Here is a 19,050-nt window from a genome sequence, read left to right as displayed (position 1 = left end):
TGTAGAAGTATTGTTCATTATTAGTTTTGTCAGCTAATGTAGTTGACTAATGTTAATGCTAACACACTTATTGTAATGAAGTACCATGACTTTTACTTGTCTAAATGTCAGTCAGATATTTTTCACATGAGTGTGTTGTACATATTCAAAACAGTGTGCTAAGTCTGATCAATGCATACACACTTCTTTTATTAGTTTATTATTTTAAAAACAAAAATATCAAGGGAGTGCACTGTCTGAAACGGTGCAGAAACTCTGTGGGCACATGCTGTTCTTAGTATGTTAGTACGCCCCTCATCTCATACTCCGAATACAATTGGATCCCTGAACCTTCAATCTGATGCTGCCTGGGTGATTCCTGGTAGTGCATTCAAAGCGTCACTCAGTGTCCAATCAGGGACGAGCTATATGATAAACACCTTGGGATTCCGCGAAATACTTTCTTTCAGAAATGACCAGCAAACAGCGTCACCGAGTTGATGCATTTGTGAGGGAAGAAGGGGATGACAGCAAGCCAAGTTTACACACATTCTAGATCATTTTTAGAATAGATGTTTCTTCGATTATTTGTGTGTATATACACATACGATCGCCTGGAACTGATAGGAAGCACTATTGTCAATCTAGCAGTCACATTGGGACAGAAACGTGCAGGTGTGAAGCCACGTTTTCTGGAGTCATCTGTGTCCAGATGCGCCTATGATGAGAAAGTGCACTCATTAGTTTGCGAGAAGTGTTGTTTTGAAGTATTTGTGGTACTGTAGGTTACTACTTCGTTGCTAGGATATTTGCGTAATTATGACGGACTTTGATATTGCAGCAAAGCCATTGCTGCCGGGCTCAGACAAACTAGCCGGCGAGGAGGGATCTGAAGAAAATCAAGAGAGTCGGACTCTGTTAATGGTGGCAATGATTCTGCTGGACCTAAATCAGTGTATTCCGAGCGCGCTTGGCAGCGGCATCAGCACCAAATGTATGGTGGACAGCGATGCGGAGAATCAAGTCGGTGTGAGGGACAACCGCGAGAAATGTGGGTTTACAGAGCGCTGCAGAAAGGCCACGAGCAGGGTGAAAAGGACACGGAACAGACAGACCGACAGACTGCATGTGGCAGTGGAGAAAAGACACTGTTGTCCGTATGCTGGCTGTGGTAAAATATATGGCAAATCGTCCCATCTTAAGGCGCACTTCAGAGTACACACCGGTAAGAAAGATAAGCGCGGTTGAATTTATTGATGTAGGCCTATATGCGAATTATTATGTGTACAATTACTTAGATTGGACGAATTGCAATAATTAGAATCGGATGCCCGTCTAGTATTACGCACAAACCTAGCGTGTTCCATAGAACAGTTCGATATTAGGAATTGCAACTCATGTTACGGTGGGTGTGACCGCAGGCGGAGCTCAAGGGTACACATGAGGGTGGAACAGAGTACACTGTTACTAATAAAAGTGTGAGCAAACAATATCTGAAGTTGCTTAGTCAACATTGTTAGTCAGAACACAATGTGACCATACGATTTCACTTTGTTATTGCTATCATATAATTGCGTAAAAGTGACGTTACAAAAGTAGCCTATAGCTATGTTTGTTAATAGCAGCCTAATGATTTGGTTGGACCCATATCGAAAATGTATTAACTTAGATTTTCTGTAAACTGGTTTATTTATGGGTTAGGGTTAGGGTTATTTTTATATTCTATTCTGTTCTATTCTATTACTTATTTTATATATCGATTAGTGCCCCAGTCACTGGCCCTTGATGATCCGCATACTTCAATGCGACACCCACTAAAATAACCGCATATAACCTATGGGCGCAGTTATGACGTCACAGTCACCCTGTTGTAGCCTAGCGGAGCCGATCCCACAGATTCAACATGTCAGTGCTAATAGAAAAACCAAATTATCCCATATAAAGTGCAATCATGTGGTGTTTATGAACGCTTTTGAACTGATTAGACGTCTCCTACCGATGCCCTACTCTGAAATAGGCTAGAATTAAACTTAGTCTCTTGGATGTGTTTTTAGGTGAGCGACCCTTTCAGTGCACCTGGCCTGGCTGTGCGAAGAAATTCTCGCGCTCGGACGAACTGACGCGACACTTCCGCACGCACACTGGGGAGAAGCGTTTCATGTGCCCACTCTGCGACAAATGCTTCATGCGAAGCGATCATCTCACCAAGCACGCCCGTAGACACGTCGGTTTCCACCCCAATATGCTCCAGGGTCCCACCGGACGAAGACGACGCTCTTCTGCGTCCATATCATCCTCTGGATCCGGTGATCATGTGTCTGCTGGTGTCTGAGCAACCACATGGCCCATCGTATCCTCAATGGGACGGACAGAAATCATCATTAACTCTTTAGGCTGAAACAATGTAATGAACATTAGTCCAAGAGTTAGCCTATTTCATCTAAATAGTGATATTTATAAATTATCATTCACTTACCACAAAGATAAGGGATTTATTTCAACAGAGAGAGGATTTATTACTCTCTCACTTAGTCAAAGAAACATGAATGTATTCTGTGTAAAGCTATAGACCTATTGCGCTTGGCGAAACAGATACACATATTAAAGATCATATTGAAGTTTCCGATTTTGCAGTACAGGGAGCGGATAGGTTCCAAAAAATCTTGCTATGAATCGTAAAACATTGTCTGCGCTTTACTGTTGGGTACTTGGGATATTAACGTAATGAGGTTTTACTCACGCAAACATGCTTTTGCTTAAATCTTAAACCATTTTTAAGCAATAGCATTGGATTATTGACATACCTTAAAGGAGTAGTTCATACAAAAATCTAAATGAGCTCATCATTTACTCAGCCTCAAGCCATCCCAGATGTGTATGACTTTCTTTCTTCTGCAGAACACAAACAAAGATTTTTAGAAGAATATTTCAGTTCTGTAGGTCCATACAATGCAAGTGAATGGGTGCCAAACTTTTGAAGCTCCAAAAAGCACATAAAGGCAGCGTAAAAGTAACCCATAAGACTCCAGTGGTTAAATCAATATCTTCTGAAGTGACATGATAGGTGTGGATGGAAAACAGATCAATATTTAAGTTCTTTTTTTAATGAAAATCTACACTTTCACATTCTTCTTTTGTTTTTGGCAATATGCATTCTCTGTGCATATAACCACCTACTGGGCAGGGAGGAGAATTTATAGTAAAAAAATACTATAGTATATCTGTTTCTCACCCACACCTATAATATCGCTTCTGAAGATATAGATTTAACCACTGGAGTTTTATGGATTACTTTTATGCTGCTTTTTGGAGCTTCAAAATTTTGGTACCCATTTGCTTGCATTGTGAGGACCGATACAGAGCTGAAATTTTCTTTGAAAAATCTTTGTTTGTGTTCAGCAGAAGAAAGAAATTCATACACATCTGGGATGGGATAAGGGTGAGTAAATGATGAGAGAATTTTAATTTTTGGGTGAACTATTCCTTTAATTTCAGTTATGCAAAAGATTGTATATTATTCTTCAGTGGATACAAGCACTGACGATACAGTTTATTCAGAACACTATTATTATTTCTTTTGAGACCTTTTTTTTTATTTTTATTTGTATTTCTATCAGCCTTTATAATGGGTCATGCAGTGATGCTACTAGAGCTTCACCTATAGGCTACAGATAAACACTGCCATCTAGAGGTATGTTATGGGAGAACATGCAGTGAGATCTGTTGCCTTTGATCTCCAGACAGATGCGTGATTGAATTTAATATTGCACGACTGGAGACAGAACATTATTTATTTCTCCCACTCACCTTTGTTTTATTAGTGTTCTTATAGCATTTACATTTAATCAATGAACTAGGTCATTAACATATTGTTAGTTTATTATTACCAGGTAATATTGCTCTCAATGCATTGGGGTTTTCAATTTCACATTCTCTTGAATTCAGCTGTTTACTTGAAATATTACATTTGAATCTAGATTCAGTTATAATCTGCCATGATGATCTGCCATTGTGCTTCACCAGCAACGAAAATACACATGTGAATTATACTTAATGACACATCCATCTGCTGGACCTTTATTCAGTTTATTTTATAGACTATATAGACTGTTTTTTTATACATACATTTTATGTTATGGGAACTGATCAACACACAGTTTGTTTTTATTGTAACAAATTATCTGTATTGATTTCTCCTCAATGATTCTCACAGTGAGCTTTTATTCAGGAAGCAGGTCATTTCAAATACACTGTCATTGTACAAATGCTGGACTCAACCTGTGCCTTGTGTTTTGAGGTTCCATCAACTTAGTTTGTAAAATGTATTAGCAAGATTCTGAGGAATATTTCACTTTAATTTACAAAAAATTTCTCAGTTGCACAGTTTGAATGGCAAGGTTGTGATGCATCAAATAATTTTTTATTTACTGTATATATTTAAACTTTGAGCCACTACCATTGTACTTATATATTCTGTACTTTACATCAATATAATTTAAGTGCAGCATTCATATTATGAATTTCATTGCCTGCAAATTATGTCATTACAGGCTAACAAATTAAAACAAATGAAAGAGGACAGTAAGGGTTAAATTTGCTTGTGTAACTTCTAATTAAATATACATAATAACAATAACAATTATCCTTTCAAAAAGCTCACAATAAAGCTGCATGGGCTTTCTTTCTGTCTTGAAATAAGTAAGTCGTAATTCAGGTGAGATTTTATTGATATCACTGAAACCGATAACAACATTGTTAACACATAAATGGACTTTCCCACATAATTTGTAACATTTATGACAGAAAACACTGCTTTTATCCATCCACAAGTTCTCACCTTTGGTTACGCTCTTAATTGAATACATCAGGCCATTAAACTATTTTAGTCATAGTTAAAATAGACTAAAAAGTGAATAAGAGAAGTTAAAATTTGGATTTTGTGAAACAGCTTGATCATGAAAATGTATACAGATAATACATAATATAGCCTTATGGAAATCCATGTGTTTGGCTTTCAAAACTCAAAAGAAGGGTAGGCTATGACCTGGAAAAGGATTGAATGTGTTGACGAACAGTGCAAAATAACACGCAAATATTGCAGTTTCATCATTGACAGAATGAATCTTATTTAATAATAATAATGGATGTTAAGACAGGCTGGAAAAGTTTCTTATTTTAGCAAAGTTAACATTCTGTATGTAGCTCCTAAAACCAGTGGCAAACGGTACATGTATAAACAGCCCACGGTATCTGCAAAAGTACTGAATGAGAAAGTAAAGTAACTGATTTCCATGAGATATTGATCATATATTCTGATTGGCAGTATGCATATGAAATGCTAAATTATAAACGACAGAAAGCACATTCCACAAAAAATGAACATAAACATTCTTTGGCTGGATCACCTGATCAGATAGCCACTACTATTTGATTTCTGAACATCTTCCTGAATAAAACAATTCTTTATAAATAAGCTTACAGGAGCTTTAAATATCTTACATTTGATAACCTGCAGTGAGAGACAGTCTCTCAGACAGAATAGGTCTTCATATAAAAATTTGTATCATCTTAGGTCCGTGGTGACACGTTGCTGAGAAAATAACAACAGCCCAGGCCTTGACATTTCTACCAGAAAGACTCAGAATAATTGAGAATAATCGTGGATATCGGGATCGAATATTTTACTTTCACGTAAGCCCCTTGCTATGGTTCAGCGGTTAGATTCTCGTTCGGACGTCAGATCCTGCTGGAAAACACGGCAGGGGAGAGGAACTTACCCCTACGGCAGGACGGGACCTAAACTGGTAGTGAAGGGGTAGATGGGGGTGAAAACAACGCGCATAACGAGCAATGGAAGACAGCTGCAGAGTTTATGAAGATAAAGCAGATGCTGGATTTTAATTGGATGAGATGCCTGAATTAAATTAATGGTGTAATGCTACTATGAGTCTTCCAGACAGAACTACCGCTACACTTCCATTTCCAATCAGGTAAAACTATTCAGACTCTCTAAAAAAAACCATAAAGAAATATTTCCATTCTTTTCATTAGTCTGTCATTTCAAATAAACACAAATAAAAATGTGAGATATCAAGTTTTTAAAAGTGTGATGCTCAGGTGCATACCAGACAAGGCTGCTGTTAGCGCTGCAGTACAAACGCACCAACATGCAAAATGTTCAACGGAAACAAACTCAAGTACAGTATAGCCTCAGTAGCAGCCACTAACAATAAACATCCAACCAGTTCCAAAACGTACCGTAACGACAAAGTTAATGCAACAAGTGCAACATGAAAGCAGAGAATTCCGTAGATAAGCTATTTCAAACTCTCTGTAACATCAAGTTTTGTTTAATTCATAATTAAAGCTTTTTAATACTTTATTTTTTCTACGTTCACTTATAACACAATGCTGGATAGGAGATGCAAGTGAGCAGACTCTCCCCAGCTTATTAGCAAACAGTGCATATCCTGCCATAGGAGGAAGCAACCGATAGTAGTCATGTTAAGAATCATATGTTAGAGTAAATGTGTGCGTACATGTAATGTTTTTTGTGTGTTCACATTTTCCTGTAAACCATGTTCATCATAACATTTACTGTACATTTCCCTTTGTAATACTGATTAGATGTCTTGACTGAGACTATTAAAGAAAAGAGATAGGGAGAGATTGACAGGGAGCAAAGGGAGGGAAGAAATGTGAGTTTACTGGATTTGACAAGCAGTGGAGGAGGTGGCTTGGCAGCACATGCAGGTTGAGTTGACAGATTTGGGCGGTATGAGGTCCAGGTCTTCATCGTCAGGGATCTCATCCAGCCTGTATCCATCTTTTAGTAGTTGAATGTTCAGGTCCTGGTTTATCTGCTGCAGAATGCAATGAACAGCATATCAGGCTGTGCTGTTTAACTGTCACAGTGACAAATGCTTAATTAAATCATATTAATTAATTAGACTTTCCTGGCAGCAGTTATTTTATAGATTAATAAGACCCGCATTCTAACATCGTGGTTGGCGCAATAGCTTAATTGGGAACATTTATTTGGTTTAATGATTCAATGACATGAACAACATAATGAATATGATGCAGTGCAATCAGTACAAATAGAATAGAGCAATGATGAATTTTAAAGGAGAATAAGGAGAGAAAATTAAGGCAAAGAGGAATTTTGTGCATAAAAGAATATGTGTAGACTGTGAGAGACTTTTGTGAAGGAAGTCTGCTTTCATGATGGCTGTGGCATGGAGCTTAGGACTAGAGTTAATAGGTACCTGTTCCCTTAGAGATCTCACCTCAGCTGATGAGTATCCTGATGAGGAATATCTTGACATGTCAAAGTCGTCATCGCTGTGAGGCAAGAGAAAACAGTTTGTTTACACTGAAAGAATGTTAAATGAAAAAATGTGCTTCATGTGGTAACATCGTCATCTAAATTAACTGGTTTAATTAAACAATAAAATAAAAATACCTGAACACATTAGATTACACCACCAAAACTTATTTCAAGAGTTAGCTCAAGTAGAAATAGATCCTTAAAGGAAAAGTTCACTCAAAAATGAAAAGACCCATTGTCAATGTAAGCCAACAATGTTATATTATATGTGACAAATATTAATCAATCTCTTACAGTAATGATGGGCGTTATTCAGCAATATAGTACAGTGTCAGATACATTAAATGAGTCTAAATAGAGAGTATGATTTTTGGCCCACCATTGGCCAGAGATGTAAAAAAAAACAACAACAAAAAAACAATTTAAATTCAAATGGGATAAAAAAAATTATTAATGTATCTAGGTGTAAGTATACCACAAAATCTTTCAGAATTATACAAATATAATTATGGGTTACTAGAAAATCAACTTAAGGAAGATTTAAATCAATGCTGTTTAATTCCCCTGACCCTTGCAAAATGAATAGAAACTATAAAAATGAATATTCTCCCTAGGTTTCTTTTTCTTTTTCAAAACCTACCATAACACAAAGTGTTTTTAAACAATGGGATGACAAAATACTTTGTATATATGGGATAATAGGAAACCTACAATTTGATTAGTTATCAAAATGGCTTGGAGGACTAAGACTCCCAAATTTAATAAATTACTATAAAGCTGCCCAAATTCAACCTATATTGATTTGGATGAATGAAGAATCTACAGTGAAATGGAGGAAGTTGGAAATGTATCAAATGGAGGAATCTATAAGTATATCTTTGTTCTTACCCAAACAAAGTAATACATTTAAATGAATAGATAATATTTGTATTAATTGTACTTATAGAGTTTGGGTAGAAATAAGTAAAAATAGTAAAATTAAGAAAGATATAGTTTATTTACAATAAATAGCTAAAGATCCTGATTTCATGCCAAATAGATTAGATAATACATTTAAGTTTTGGGCAGACAGAGGTCTGAAAAGATATCATCAATTGTTCACTAATAAAGAAATTGATTCTTTTACAAATCTATCAAGAAGAATGAGCTTCCAATTTCACAATTGTTTAATTATTTACAGGTAAGAAGCTATTTATTAAGCAAAGTTAAAGTAAAAGAAATAAAAAGGTAAATGCATCAATTAATTAAAATATTAATACATACAATAACACTAATCCAATAAAAATTCTAGGATTTCAAAGAGTGCACTTGAAGGAGATGTACAGGACACTCAAGAGTAAAATTATACATAGGTGGGAGGATGAATTAAAAATAAATCAGTCAGCAAGACTGGGAAGTAATATCATATAATACATTTCGAACTACTCAGTTAAGTATTTGGAGGGAATTAGATTTTTTATAACACCTGTTATTCAAAGTAAATACAATAGTTTGGTAAAAGGGGATTGTTGGCAGAACTGTGGAGAAAATATACAGTCATATTCTATATGGGTGCGCTAATTTGACAGTTTATTGGAATGAAGTGATTAGACAGATTAATTTAACATTTAATTGCACAATAGAAATACATCCAGAAAACCTTATTTTGGGTAAAATGCCATTGTCCTTAAGAAATAAAACTGAACTATATACATTTAGAGTAATCAGAATAGCAGCTTTAAACAGATTACAAAAAATTGGTTTAAACCAGAACCCCCCTCAATCTCAAAGACTGAGAGAAATGATTTTGGAAATATACCAAATGGAGAAAGTAACATTTAAAATGAATAATAAAGCCTGGAATGTGAATATAGATGGGATTTGGTCAAAAGCATTATAATTAAATAGATAGACTGTTCTCTTCCGGTCTTTGATTTTTAATTTTTGAAAATAATTATTTTAATAATTATGAGGTATGATGTCTGATGATTTAATTTAACATTTAAAATGAAGATGTGATGTTTTAACTTTCTTTCTTTTTTGTTTAAAATAAAATATAACATGTAAATGAATTAATTACACATGTTATTTATGGAATATGCTTGAAAATATATGGTTATTGAAATGAGCATCCTGTTTTTCTTTCTTTTCTTTTTTCTTTTTTATATGTATGTAGATATATATATACGTATATATACAGTATATGTACACTACCGGTCAAAAGTTTTGAAACACTTGACTGAAATGTTTCTCATGATCTTAAAAATCTTTTGATCTGAAAGCGTATGCTTAAATGTTTGAAATTAGTTTTGTAGACAAAAATATCATTGTGGCACCATATTAATTTATTTCATTATAAAACTAAAATTTAATTAAAAAAAAAAAAGTTTTTGAAATTGATGACTTGGAGCAAATAATAAAGAAAAGCAGCCACTAAGTGCCCAACATAGATGGGAATTCCTTCAATACTGTTTAAAAAGCATCCCAGGGTGATACCTCAAGAAGTTGGTTGAGAAAATGTCAAGTTTGACATAGGGGTTTGAACTACTTTGAAGATGCTAAAATATAACACAGTTTTGATTTATTTTGGATTTTGTTTAGTCACAACATAATTCCCATAGTTCCATTATAAAAAAAATTATAATAAAGAATGAGTGTTTCAAAACTTTGGGGAAACTCTTCTCCCTGCCAGTAGGTGGCAATATGCACAAAGAATGCAAATCAGCAAAAACAAAAGAAGAAGTGAAAGTGGACATTTATAGTAAAAAAGTACTTAAATATTGATCTGTTTCTCACCCACACCTATCATATCACTTCAGAAGACATGGATTTAACCACTGGAGTCTGCTTTTATATGCTTTTTGAAGCTTCAAAGTTCTGGCCACCATTCACTCGCATTAAATGGACTAACAGAGCTGAGATATTCTTCTTCTTGTATCCCCTTTTCTCCCAATTTGGAATGCCCAATTCCCACTACTTAGTAGGTCTTCGTGGTGGCGCGGTTACTCACCTCAATCCGGGTGGTGGAGGACAAGTCTCAGTTGCCTCCGCTTCTGAGACCGTCAGTCCACGCTCCTTATCACGTGGCTCGTCGTGCATGACACCGTGGAGACTTCGCATGTGGAGGCTCATGCTACTCTCCGCAATCCACGCACAATTTACCACACGCCCCACTGTGAGCAAGAACCGCTAATCGTGACCACGAGGAGGTTACCCCATGTGATTCTACCCTCCCTAGCAACTGGGCCAATTTGGTTGCTTAGGAGACCTGGCTGGGGTCACTCAGCACACTCTGGATTTGAACTCACGACTCTAGGGGTGGTAGTCAGAGTCAATACTCGCTGAGCCACACAGGCCAGGAGATATTCTTCTTAAAATTTCTTCATTTGTGTTCATTAGGCGAAAGAAAGCCATACACATCTGGGATGGTATGAGGATGAGTAAATAATTTTGGTGAGTAAGAATTTTCATTTTTGTGTAAAAAGTGGTAACCTGCAATTGTTACCTTAAGGAGCTATTCCTGCCTGATCTAATAAAAAAAATAATAATAATATTTTGTGAATGAAACCTAATGTATTCAGGTTGATTCAGTGATTTTAAATAATATTTTGTCTTGAATAAAACCTGTTAATTTAAATGTTACCACAAGAAGCACATTTTTTAGGTTAACCATTTTTTTTTTCAGCGTATGAGGACATAAATAAATCAGTGTAGGAATGAGTGAGAAGCTTACCTGTCTGTGTCCAGAGCAACTAAAGGCTTCTCATCTGGACTCTGGTCTAAAGAGGAGTAGCCTTTATTGGGAACCACTAGCCTGAATGGAGAGAGAAAAAGTGAGACAGAGCAAATTAAAGAGCCTTGCATTCATTTTATTAGTTTTGTGACTGAATGTGCACTAAAACAGACTATGTCCATGGTAAAACCTGATATTGTTTTCAAAAGGGATCATTTTCTCTAACCAACATTCCATTTAAAGTGGACAACTGTACCTTGTCCGGGCCATCACATTATTTTTCTTGGGTTGTTGATTGACAGGGCTTCCAGCATTGCCATTTTTCAGTGATCCTTTTCTAGCAAGCTCTCTCTGTTTGTCTGTACAGAGGGAAAACATGGTGCAGTCAGCACACTATGTGTATTAAACAAAGAATTGCAATGCATTTAGTAACAGACAGATGCTATGAATGTAAGTGCATAGCATTGGCAGTACGGACTAACACGCGACTCACCAATCTTCATGTGGATGGGAGAAGGTTTATAGTTTAGAGTGGCAGGCTCACTCTCCCTGGTATCTGAATCAGCCTCTGATGCGGTTGACGATGCTGGATCCTGGTGTCAGAGCGAAAAGAAAAAAGAAATGTCAGGGCTGTCCAGTTTCATTGATCAGTGCCAAAGTTTATTTGATTTTTGTTCTTCCTGACAAGGGCTTTGCTCTGACTATTTTTCAGCAATCGTGGATTGGAATGGCATGTATCAAATGGGCATAATGGCACAGTGCAACACATCTTGCTATTCGTTTTACAAAAAATGTACATAGCTACTGTATTGAACATCATGTGCATAAGAGTCAGATTCGTTTTCGAAGCCATCTCGTCTTGATTGATTGTCACATATTTTAGAACAAATCAGATAAGCTTGTACATATGGCATGGGTCATTTGTTAAATATGGGCCCTCGTGGTTGCTCTTTGAACACAGAGGTAGATATTATTTTCCTGCGAATTACTGATGGATTTGGAACTAGCCGGGAGGGGTATTCTTCAGGGGATTATTCAGGTACCAAAGCACGTATTCTGCATGATGAGGCAATCTACGACAGAGAAGGCCTCTACAAGATTCATAAAACATGCCGACATTTTTAGCATTTTTGTTAATTGGATGTTACAGACAGTGTTACGCTGGAGGTCCGCCAAGGCATTTGAATAACTTGGGGTGAAGATGATGTTGTTTTCGTTGCAGGGAGTCAAATAGCAGAGCGGTGTCCTCTGTGCGCAGCATCACAGTAGCATCCTTATATTAGCTAGCAAAATATATACAACACCCACAGCCTTCAGAAGCGACCTAATCGATCTGACATAATAAAATGCATTATTATTTGGCATTATTATAAAAGCAACGGTCTGTTCTGAAGAAACGACACAATATGAGACCAATGAAATCATCCGGCCATCAGTTCATATTAAACCAAACCCGTTCATTAAAAATATAATATACTGACAACATTCGTGCTTTTATTACATTTCGTTTAAAACTTACAAAAGGCTGTATCTCTGCCTCCGTCGGCACCTGGAATCTGTCAATTTCTTCCATCATCTTGGCGGCGGGGTGTCTGGGCTTTATCTGATAGCGTTTGTGAGAGGCTTCTGCGGTGGACCGCAACTATATTCTTAAAAATATAATTATTTTAGAGCTGTGTCGTTGGATATTTTTCAGCCCCAAGAATGTCCCCGACTCTCCTTCATCCCAGCGATCGCTCATTAGCCAGCAGTGACCGAGTGGCGACTTAACCACCCACTTCCGGGAGAAGTCAGTCTCTCGCCACGCTCAACGCCATCGACTGATATCGGCTGCTCCTCCCAAGACCAGCATCACAAATACAAAGGGTTTATCTGAAGGTGTGTGCAACCTTAAGATGGCTATATTTTGTGCAGGGTTATGTTGTGTTGGACGCAGTATCGGATCCTGGCAGGATCCTAGGGCAGCAACGCTCTCTGGGGCGGCACAACACCTGCCAGACCGCCCCCGCACAGAGCTGGCAAAATCGCGATGCGAGAAATGTGCCCCAAATTGTGCCACCCCGCCACCGCACAGAGCTCGAAAGATCACGATGGGAGATAGGTGCCCCAAATCGTGCCACCCTGCCCCTGCACAGCTTGCAAGATCGCGATGGGATAAAGGTGTCCCGACAGGCTACTCAGACTTAAAGGCTCAATATGGTTAGGATTATGGATGTTCATAATGTATTCTTTCATTATGAACAAACATAAGATAACCATGATAAACAGTAGGCCTATAGGTAGGCCACACCATGACACAGGATCTTCTTAGTGGTCTTGCAATAATTAGTATCAACCATGTGATTGCTGGGCAGATATGAGGATGTCATGATCATTTTGCATCAATGAAAACACAGGAAGGGAGGGTTAAATTTTAAATGAGGGATAAGGTGTAATTGCATAACAGAAATTTGTAATTCTGTCATATACTTTATTTTTTGACTATATTTAATTGTGCAATTTAAGTTATGTACTGTATATACTGTGTAATGTCAATGTTGATAGAATGTGCCATTTATATATATATATATATATATATATATATATATATATATATATATATATATATATATATATATATTTAAGGGGGTTGCCACATCCAATCTCGCTTAGAGCACTAAGTAAGCCAGAACCACCACTGGTTGGACATTGTTTTGCCGTACAATGTTGAACATATATCAGGGGTGTTGAATAGGAATTGGAATCAGATTACTGTAATGTAAAGAAAGCTTTTGGTCCTTTACAATAGCTTTGTTCTACATTGTCCCTTATGTGTGTGATTTATAGAGCTAAGTGGAGGTTTGCCACATTTTATGCACCTGTCAAATACCAAGGCCAGACTTCAGGACCCTGGACAGTTTCTTCGTTTCTGCATATACGTGTATGTGAGTCAGCTCATTCACTGGCAATGTCAGAGTCTAATAGCTGCCTTTCTTTTTTTTTTTTTTTTAATTTATTTATTTATTTATTTTTTTTAATTTTCTGTGCTCTCCTCACCAGTTTAGAGTCTGTGCTGTTCTCCTTAGGTTTCTCAGATATGGACACTACCTCACTTAGACTGGCTTCTTTTGAACAAGCCTTGACTGGGAGTTTAAAGGAATAGTTTACCCAAAAATGAAAATTCTCTCATCATTTCTAACCATCATGTGAATGACTTTCTTTCTACGCTGGACACAAAAACGAAGATTTTTAGAAGGAGGTCCTCACAATGCATGTTGAGTTGAGTATACTTTATTGGGCCGTAAGGGAAATTTGTTTTGGACTTCATACACCACAGCCAAAACACACACAAAACTTGAACATACTATTACTCACAAATATTAAATAGCAACAATATCCCAATACAACAACATTTACTATATAAAAACAATAAAACCATGAAAATGAAATGGTGACCAAAACTTTGAAGCTCCAAAAAGCACATACAGGCAGCATAAAAGTAATCCATAAGACTCCAGTGGTTACAGGTGCATCTCAATAAATTAGAATGTCGTGGAAAAGTTCATTTATTTCAGTAATTCAACTCAAATTGTGAAACTCGTGTATTAAATAAATTCAATGCACACAGACTGAAGTAGTTTAAGTCTTTGGTTCTTTTAATTGTGATGATTTTGGCTCACATTTAACAAAAACCCACCAATTCACTATCTCAAAAAATTAGAATATGGTGACATGCCAATCAGCTAATCAAATCAAAACACCTGCAAAGGTTTCCTGAGCCTTCAAAATGGTCTCTCAGTTTGGTTCACTAGGCTACACAATCATGGGGAAGACTGCTGATCTGACAGTTGTCCAGAAGACAATCATTGACAGCCTTCACAAGGAGGGTAAGCCACAAACATTCATTGCCAAAGAAGCTGGCTGTTCACAGAGTGCTGTATCCAAGCACGTTAACAGAAAGTTGAGTGGAAGGAAAAAGTGTGGAAGAAAAAGATGCACAACCAACCGAGAGAACCGCAGCCTTATGAGGATTGTCATGCAAAATCGATTCAAGAATTTGGGTGAACTTCACAAGGAATGGACTGAGGCTGGGGTCAAGGCATCAAGAGCCACCACACACAGACGTGTCAAGGAATTTGGCTACAGTTGTTGTATTCCTCTTGTTAAGCCACTCCTGAACCACAGACAACGTCAGAGGCGTCTTACCTGGGCTAAGGAGAAGAAGAACTGGACTGTTGCCCAGTGGTCCAAAGTCCTCTTTTCAGATGAGAGCAAGTTTTGTATTTCATTTGGAAACCAAGGTCCTAGAGTCTGGAGGAAGGGTGGAGAAGCTCATAGCCCAAGTTGCTTGAAGTCCAGTGTTAAGTTTCCACAGTCTGTGATGATTTGGGGTGCAGTGTCATCTGCTGGTGTTGGTCCATTGTGTTTTTTGAAAACCAAAGTCACTGCACCCGTTTACCAAGAAATTTTGGAGCACTTCATGCTTCCTTCTGCTGACCAGCTTTTTAAATATGCTGATTTCATTTTCCAGCAGGATTTGGCACCTGCCCACACTGCCAAAAGCACCAAAAGTTGGTTAAATGACCATGGTGTTGGTGTGCTTGACTGGCCAGCAAACTCACCAGACCTGAACCCCATAGAGAATCTATGGGGTATTGTCAAGAAGAAAATGAGAAACAAGAGACCAAAAAATGCAGATGAGATGAAGGCCACTGTCAAAGAAACCTGGGCTTCCATACCACCTCAGCAGTGCCACAAACTGATCACCTCCATGCCACGCCAAATTGAGGCAGTAATTAAAGCAAAAGGAGCCCCTACCAAGTATTGAGTACATATACAGTAAATGAACATACTTTCCAGAAGGCCAACAATTCACTAAAACATTTTTTTTTATTGGTCTTATGATGTATTCTAATTTTTTGAGATAGTGAATTGGCGGGTTTTTGTTAAATGTGAGCCAAAATCATCGCAATTAAAAGAACCAAAGACTTAAACTACTTCAGTCTGTGTGCATTGAATTTATTTAATACACGAGTTTCACAATTTGAGTTGAATTACTGAAAAAAACTTTTCCACGACATTCTAATTTATTGAGATGCACCTGTAAATCTATATCTTCAGAAGTGATGCAAGTGTAGGTGAGAAACTCAATGAGAAACATCAATATTTTAATAAATTATCCTCTCTTCCCAGTAGGTGGCGATATGCACAAAGAATGCAAATCGTCAAAATAACAAGAAGAAGAATGTGAAAGTGAAAGTGGAGATTTATAGTAAAAAAGGACTTATATTGCTTATATTGCTTCTGAAGACATTGATTAAACCACTGGAGTCGTATGGATTACTTTTCTGCTGCCTTTATGTGCTTTTGGAGCTTCAACTTTGCTACATATTCACTTGCATTGTGAGGACCTACCAGAGTGAAATATTCTTCTTAAAATCTTTGTTTGTGTGCAGCAGAAGAAAGACAGACAAACACATCTGGGATGGCAGGAAAGTTAGTAAATGATGAAACTAGAACAAAATCATAGCAAAGATTTATATTGTCTATCAACTACTATTACAGCCTAATTTCCGTTGCATTTCTCTCCATGGTGGCAATAGTTCATGGCTGTGCAAAATGTGTTAGCCAGCAGATGGCGCTAACCAACAAGGCAGAAATTATAAACCATCTCACTGAGGGTTATATTTGGTATTAGACACTTTACCAGCCTGGCAAATCGTCTGGTATGAAATCAAACACTTCTGGTAAAAGCACAATTTCTTTGTTTTCAATTGCGCATTATCAATTAATATTAAAAGGATGGTTCATTTAGAAACTAAAAATTATGTCACAATTTACTTACTCTCTTGTCATTACAAACCTGTATGTCTTTCTTCTGTCGAACAAAAATAGAGATGTAAGGCAGTTCAGCTGCGTTTGTTTATTTATTTTTTTTTTTTTTTTTTTTCCAAACATTTTGCCTACTTCTCTTTTTGTGTTCCACAGAAGAAAGAAAGTTATTTGGGGTTGGAATGTAATGAGGGTGAGTAAATGATGATGGAGTATTCATTTTTGTGTGAAAGGTCCCTTTAAGTTCATTAAGTCATGTAGGTGTTTATTAAATGTTGTACATCATGTTCAGAAATGTTAATAAGAGTAATATGTTTTTTGTTTTTTTTTTGTTTTTTTTGTTAGCTTAATTAAATTGAAACAAATTCTTGCATCTTACAACAGCCCAATCAAGTAATTAAGTATTTCCAATATTCTTATTGATCTTAGTAGAGCAAATATCTAATTAGTGCTGCATATTACATTGTATAATCTCTAATTTATCATTAGTTGTAGAAAAAAACAATGGTAATAAGTGCAAAGATGTTTGTTCAGTAAAAAAGGACTAAGTAATGTGTGACAGTAAGATTGAAAAACGTAAAAAATGAAACGTTAACAACTAAAATGATGAAATGTGATGAAGAAAGTGCTATGCTAAATTAAAGTTCTGCTAAAGATTATGATGGAGATGTTATTCTGTATTTCAAAATGGCATAATTGTTTGCTATTTTATTTTGCTAGCAATTTAATGTTTGTAGCTTGGAAAATGCAATAATTGTTATAAAAGATCATTTTAAGCATCCTTGGAAAAGAAACTGAGTAATGGTTGCTATTGTGAAAATTCCTAATCCAATTGATAGCCTCTATTAGGGTTTGTACATGAGTTTATCTATACTCAGAGTCCACGTGAAACTCCATACAGGAGCAGATGGGATATAATAAGATTAGAGCATGACTTATTCTGTCTCAGTGTGGAAAAAGCTCAATCGGAGTGTTCATTTCAATCAAACATAGTAACATACTCAGAATAGCTAAGAGAACTCTGTCTTAACATGTGTGTGTGTGTGTGTGTGTGTGTGTGTGTGTGTGTGTGTGTGTTTGTACATCTCCCCTTGAGGTTATTAGTACAGAGGAAGCGCTTGTTTTCATGTATGTCTATAGTATGAACTGTACACAAAAAGATATCCTCTGTGCCATATTTAAGGGGACGAAAGATATACTGTATGTTTCAGTGGTCTTCAGCACAGCATATGTTATGCAACCATGACAACCTCAGAGATGGCCATGCAGATTATGGTTTATTAGTAAATCTGGATTTTTTTTTCCCAGTGGCCCATAGTATTGTTATGTAATGTTTCACTTTGTATGTGTTCAGTACTCTAAACTACTCCAGGGCAAATCCGATCTGAAGCTATGCTGTGTTATTATATAGTCTTTTGCTGCAAACAAATTGTCTGCATAATCAGATTAGACAACACAGCAAAGAAAGACAAAATGACTCTTTGTTTATAGAGTTGTAATATTTGAAAACATAAGGAAGAAAACAACTCCAGCTTATTTCGAAATTGTGGTATTTGGAGTAGGTCTAGGAAATGTTTTTGTCATTGTAGCGCGGAGGGCGGGGCCGGGCTAGAATGACGCACGCCTGGACCCCAATCAGCCTGATGAGGTGAGCAAGGGATAAAGGCGACCGGAGACAACAGTTCAAGAGAGAGAGAGAACTACAGGCAGCTGCCCTGTATGTGTTTATGTTTGTGTGTTTTTGATTAAGTTTATTATTAAACTATTATTTATATTGTCAAGCCGGTTCCATTGCAGTATGGTCTTCTTTAGGACACTGTAGTCCAGGAGACTAGCCGCCGGCAGTTGTTGGGCTGCAAGTTGGGGCTCCCCGGACAACAAAGGAACGAGCCGGGCTGCCCATTGAGCTTGCGGCCAGCCCCAGATCTCAGCAGTCCACTCAAAGAGGTCCGGGAAGGCTTCTGGGTCATCCTCCGCCCCCATCTTCATGAGCATGGTCGGGGGCGTGGGGCTACTGTTGTCCGGGGACACAGCCAGGGCTTTCCCCTGACTTAGGAGGCTCTGGATCGCCTACCGGTCCTCTGCCTTAGCTCTGAGGATCTCGTGGAACCGACAATCTTGGTCCTGTCGAGCTCAAGCAGGGCCTGTTGGTGGGTGTGGTGTAGGCCGGCGAGGGACTTGAGGACCTCGGCCAATGGTGAGGACTCCATGAGGCGTA

The 19,050-nt window shown here is 37.4% G+C and overlaps 2 protein-coding genes across 2 annotated transcripts; one reads left to right on the top strand and one right to left on the bottom strand.

The window, feature by feature from the left end:
- Nucleotides 1–690: 690 nt before the first annotated feature.
- Nucleotides 691–2,311, top strand: LOC127433646 (Krueppel-like factor 9). Its single transcript, XM_051685716.1, has 2 exons — nt 691–1,204; nt 2,034–2,311. Exons 1-2 carry the CDS (start codon nt 799–801, stop codon nt 2,309–2,311), a joined length of 684 nt encoding a protein of 227 aa, XP_051541676.1. The 5' UTR covers nt 691–798.
- A 4,364-nt stretch (nt 2,312–6,675) lies between these two features.
- Nucleotides 6,676–13,111, bottom strand: LOC127433654 (protein FAM219A-like). The gene is made up of 6 exons (XM_051685730.1): nt 12,541–13,111; nt 11,515–11,614; nt 11,278–11,380; nt 11,022–11,102; nt 7,269–7,323; nt 6,676–6,842 (listed from the first exon to the last, which is right to left on the bottom strand). The coding sequence occupies exons 1-6, from the start codon at nt 12,595–12,597 to the stop codon at nt 6,684–6,686; spliced, it is 555 nt and encodes a 184-aa protein (XP_051541690.1). The 5' UTR covers nt 12,598–13,111; the 3' UTR covers nt 6,676–6,683.
- Nucleotides 13,112–19,050: the final 5,939 nt, after the last annotated feature.

This window comes from Myxocyprinus asiaticus, chromosome 4 (assembly GCF_019703515.2).
Source record: "Myxocyprinus asiaticus isolate MX2 ecotype Aquarium Trade chromosome 4, UBuf_Myxa_2, whole genome shotgun sequence".
Lineage (NCBI taxonomy): Eukaryota > Metazoa > Chordata > Actinopteri > Cypriniformes > Catostomidae > Myxocyprinus > Myxocyprinus asiaticus.
Note: the sequence above shows the minus strand (reverse complement) of the source record. Positions and strands in the feature narration are given on the sequence as shown.

What these genes read in the sequence shown, in the direction of transcription:
- LOC127433646 (XM_051685716.1), top strand. Translation starts at nt 799, where the DNA reads ATGACGGACTTTGATATTGCAGCAAAGCCATTGCTGCCGGGCTCAGAC. An exon ending in GCACTTCAGAGTACACACCG is followed by an intron (nt 1,205 to 2,033) that starts GTAAGAAAGATA and finishes ATGTGTTTTTAG; the next exon opens with GTGAGCGACCCTTTCAGTGC.
- LOC127433654 (XM_051685730.1), bottom strand. Translation starts at nt 12,597, where the DNA reads ATGATGGAAGAAATTGACAGATTCCAGGTGCCGACGGAGGCAGAGATA. An exon ending in AGGCAGAGATACAGCCTTTT is followed by an intron (nt 11,615 to 12,540) that starts GTAAGTTTTAAA and finishes CTCTGACACCAG; the next exon opens with GATCCAGCATCGTCAACCGC. An exon ending in AATGTGATGGCCCGGACAAG is followed by an intron (nt 11,103 to 11,277) that starts GTACAGTTGTCC and finishes CTCTCCATTCAG; the next exon opens with GCTAGTGGTTCCCAATAAAG.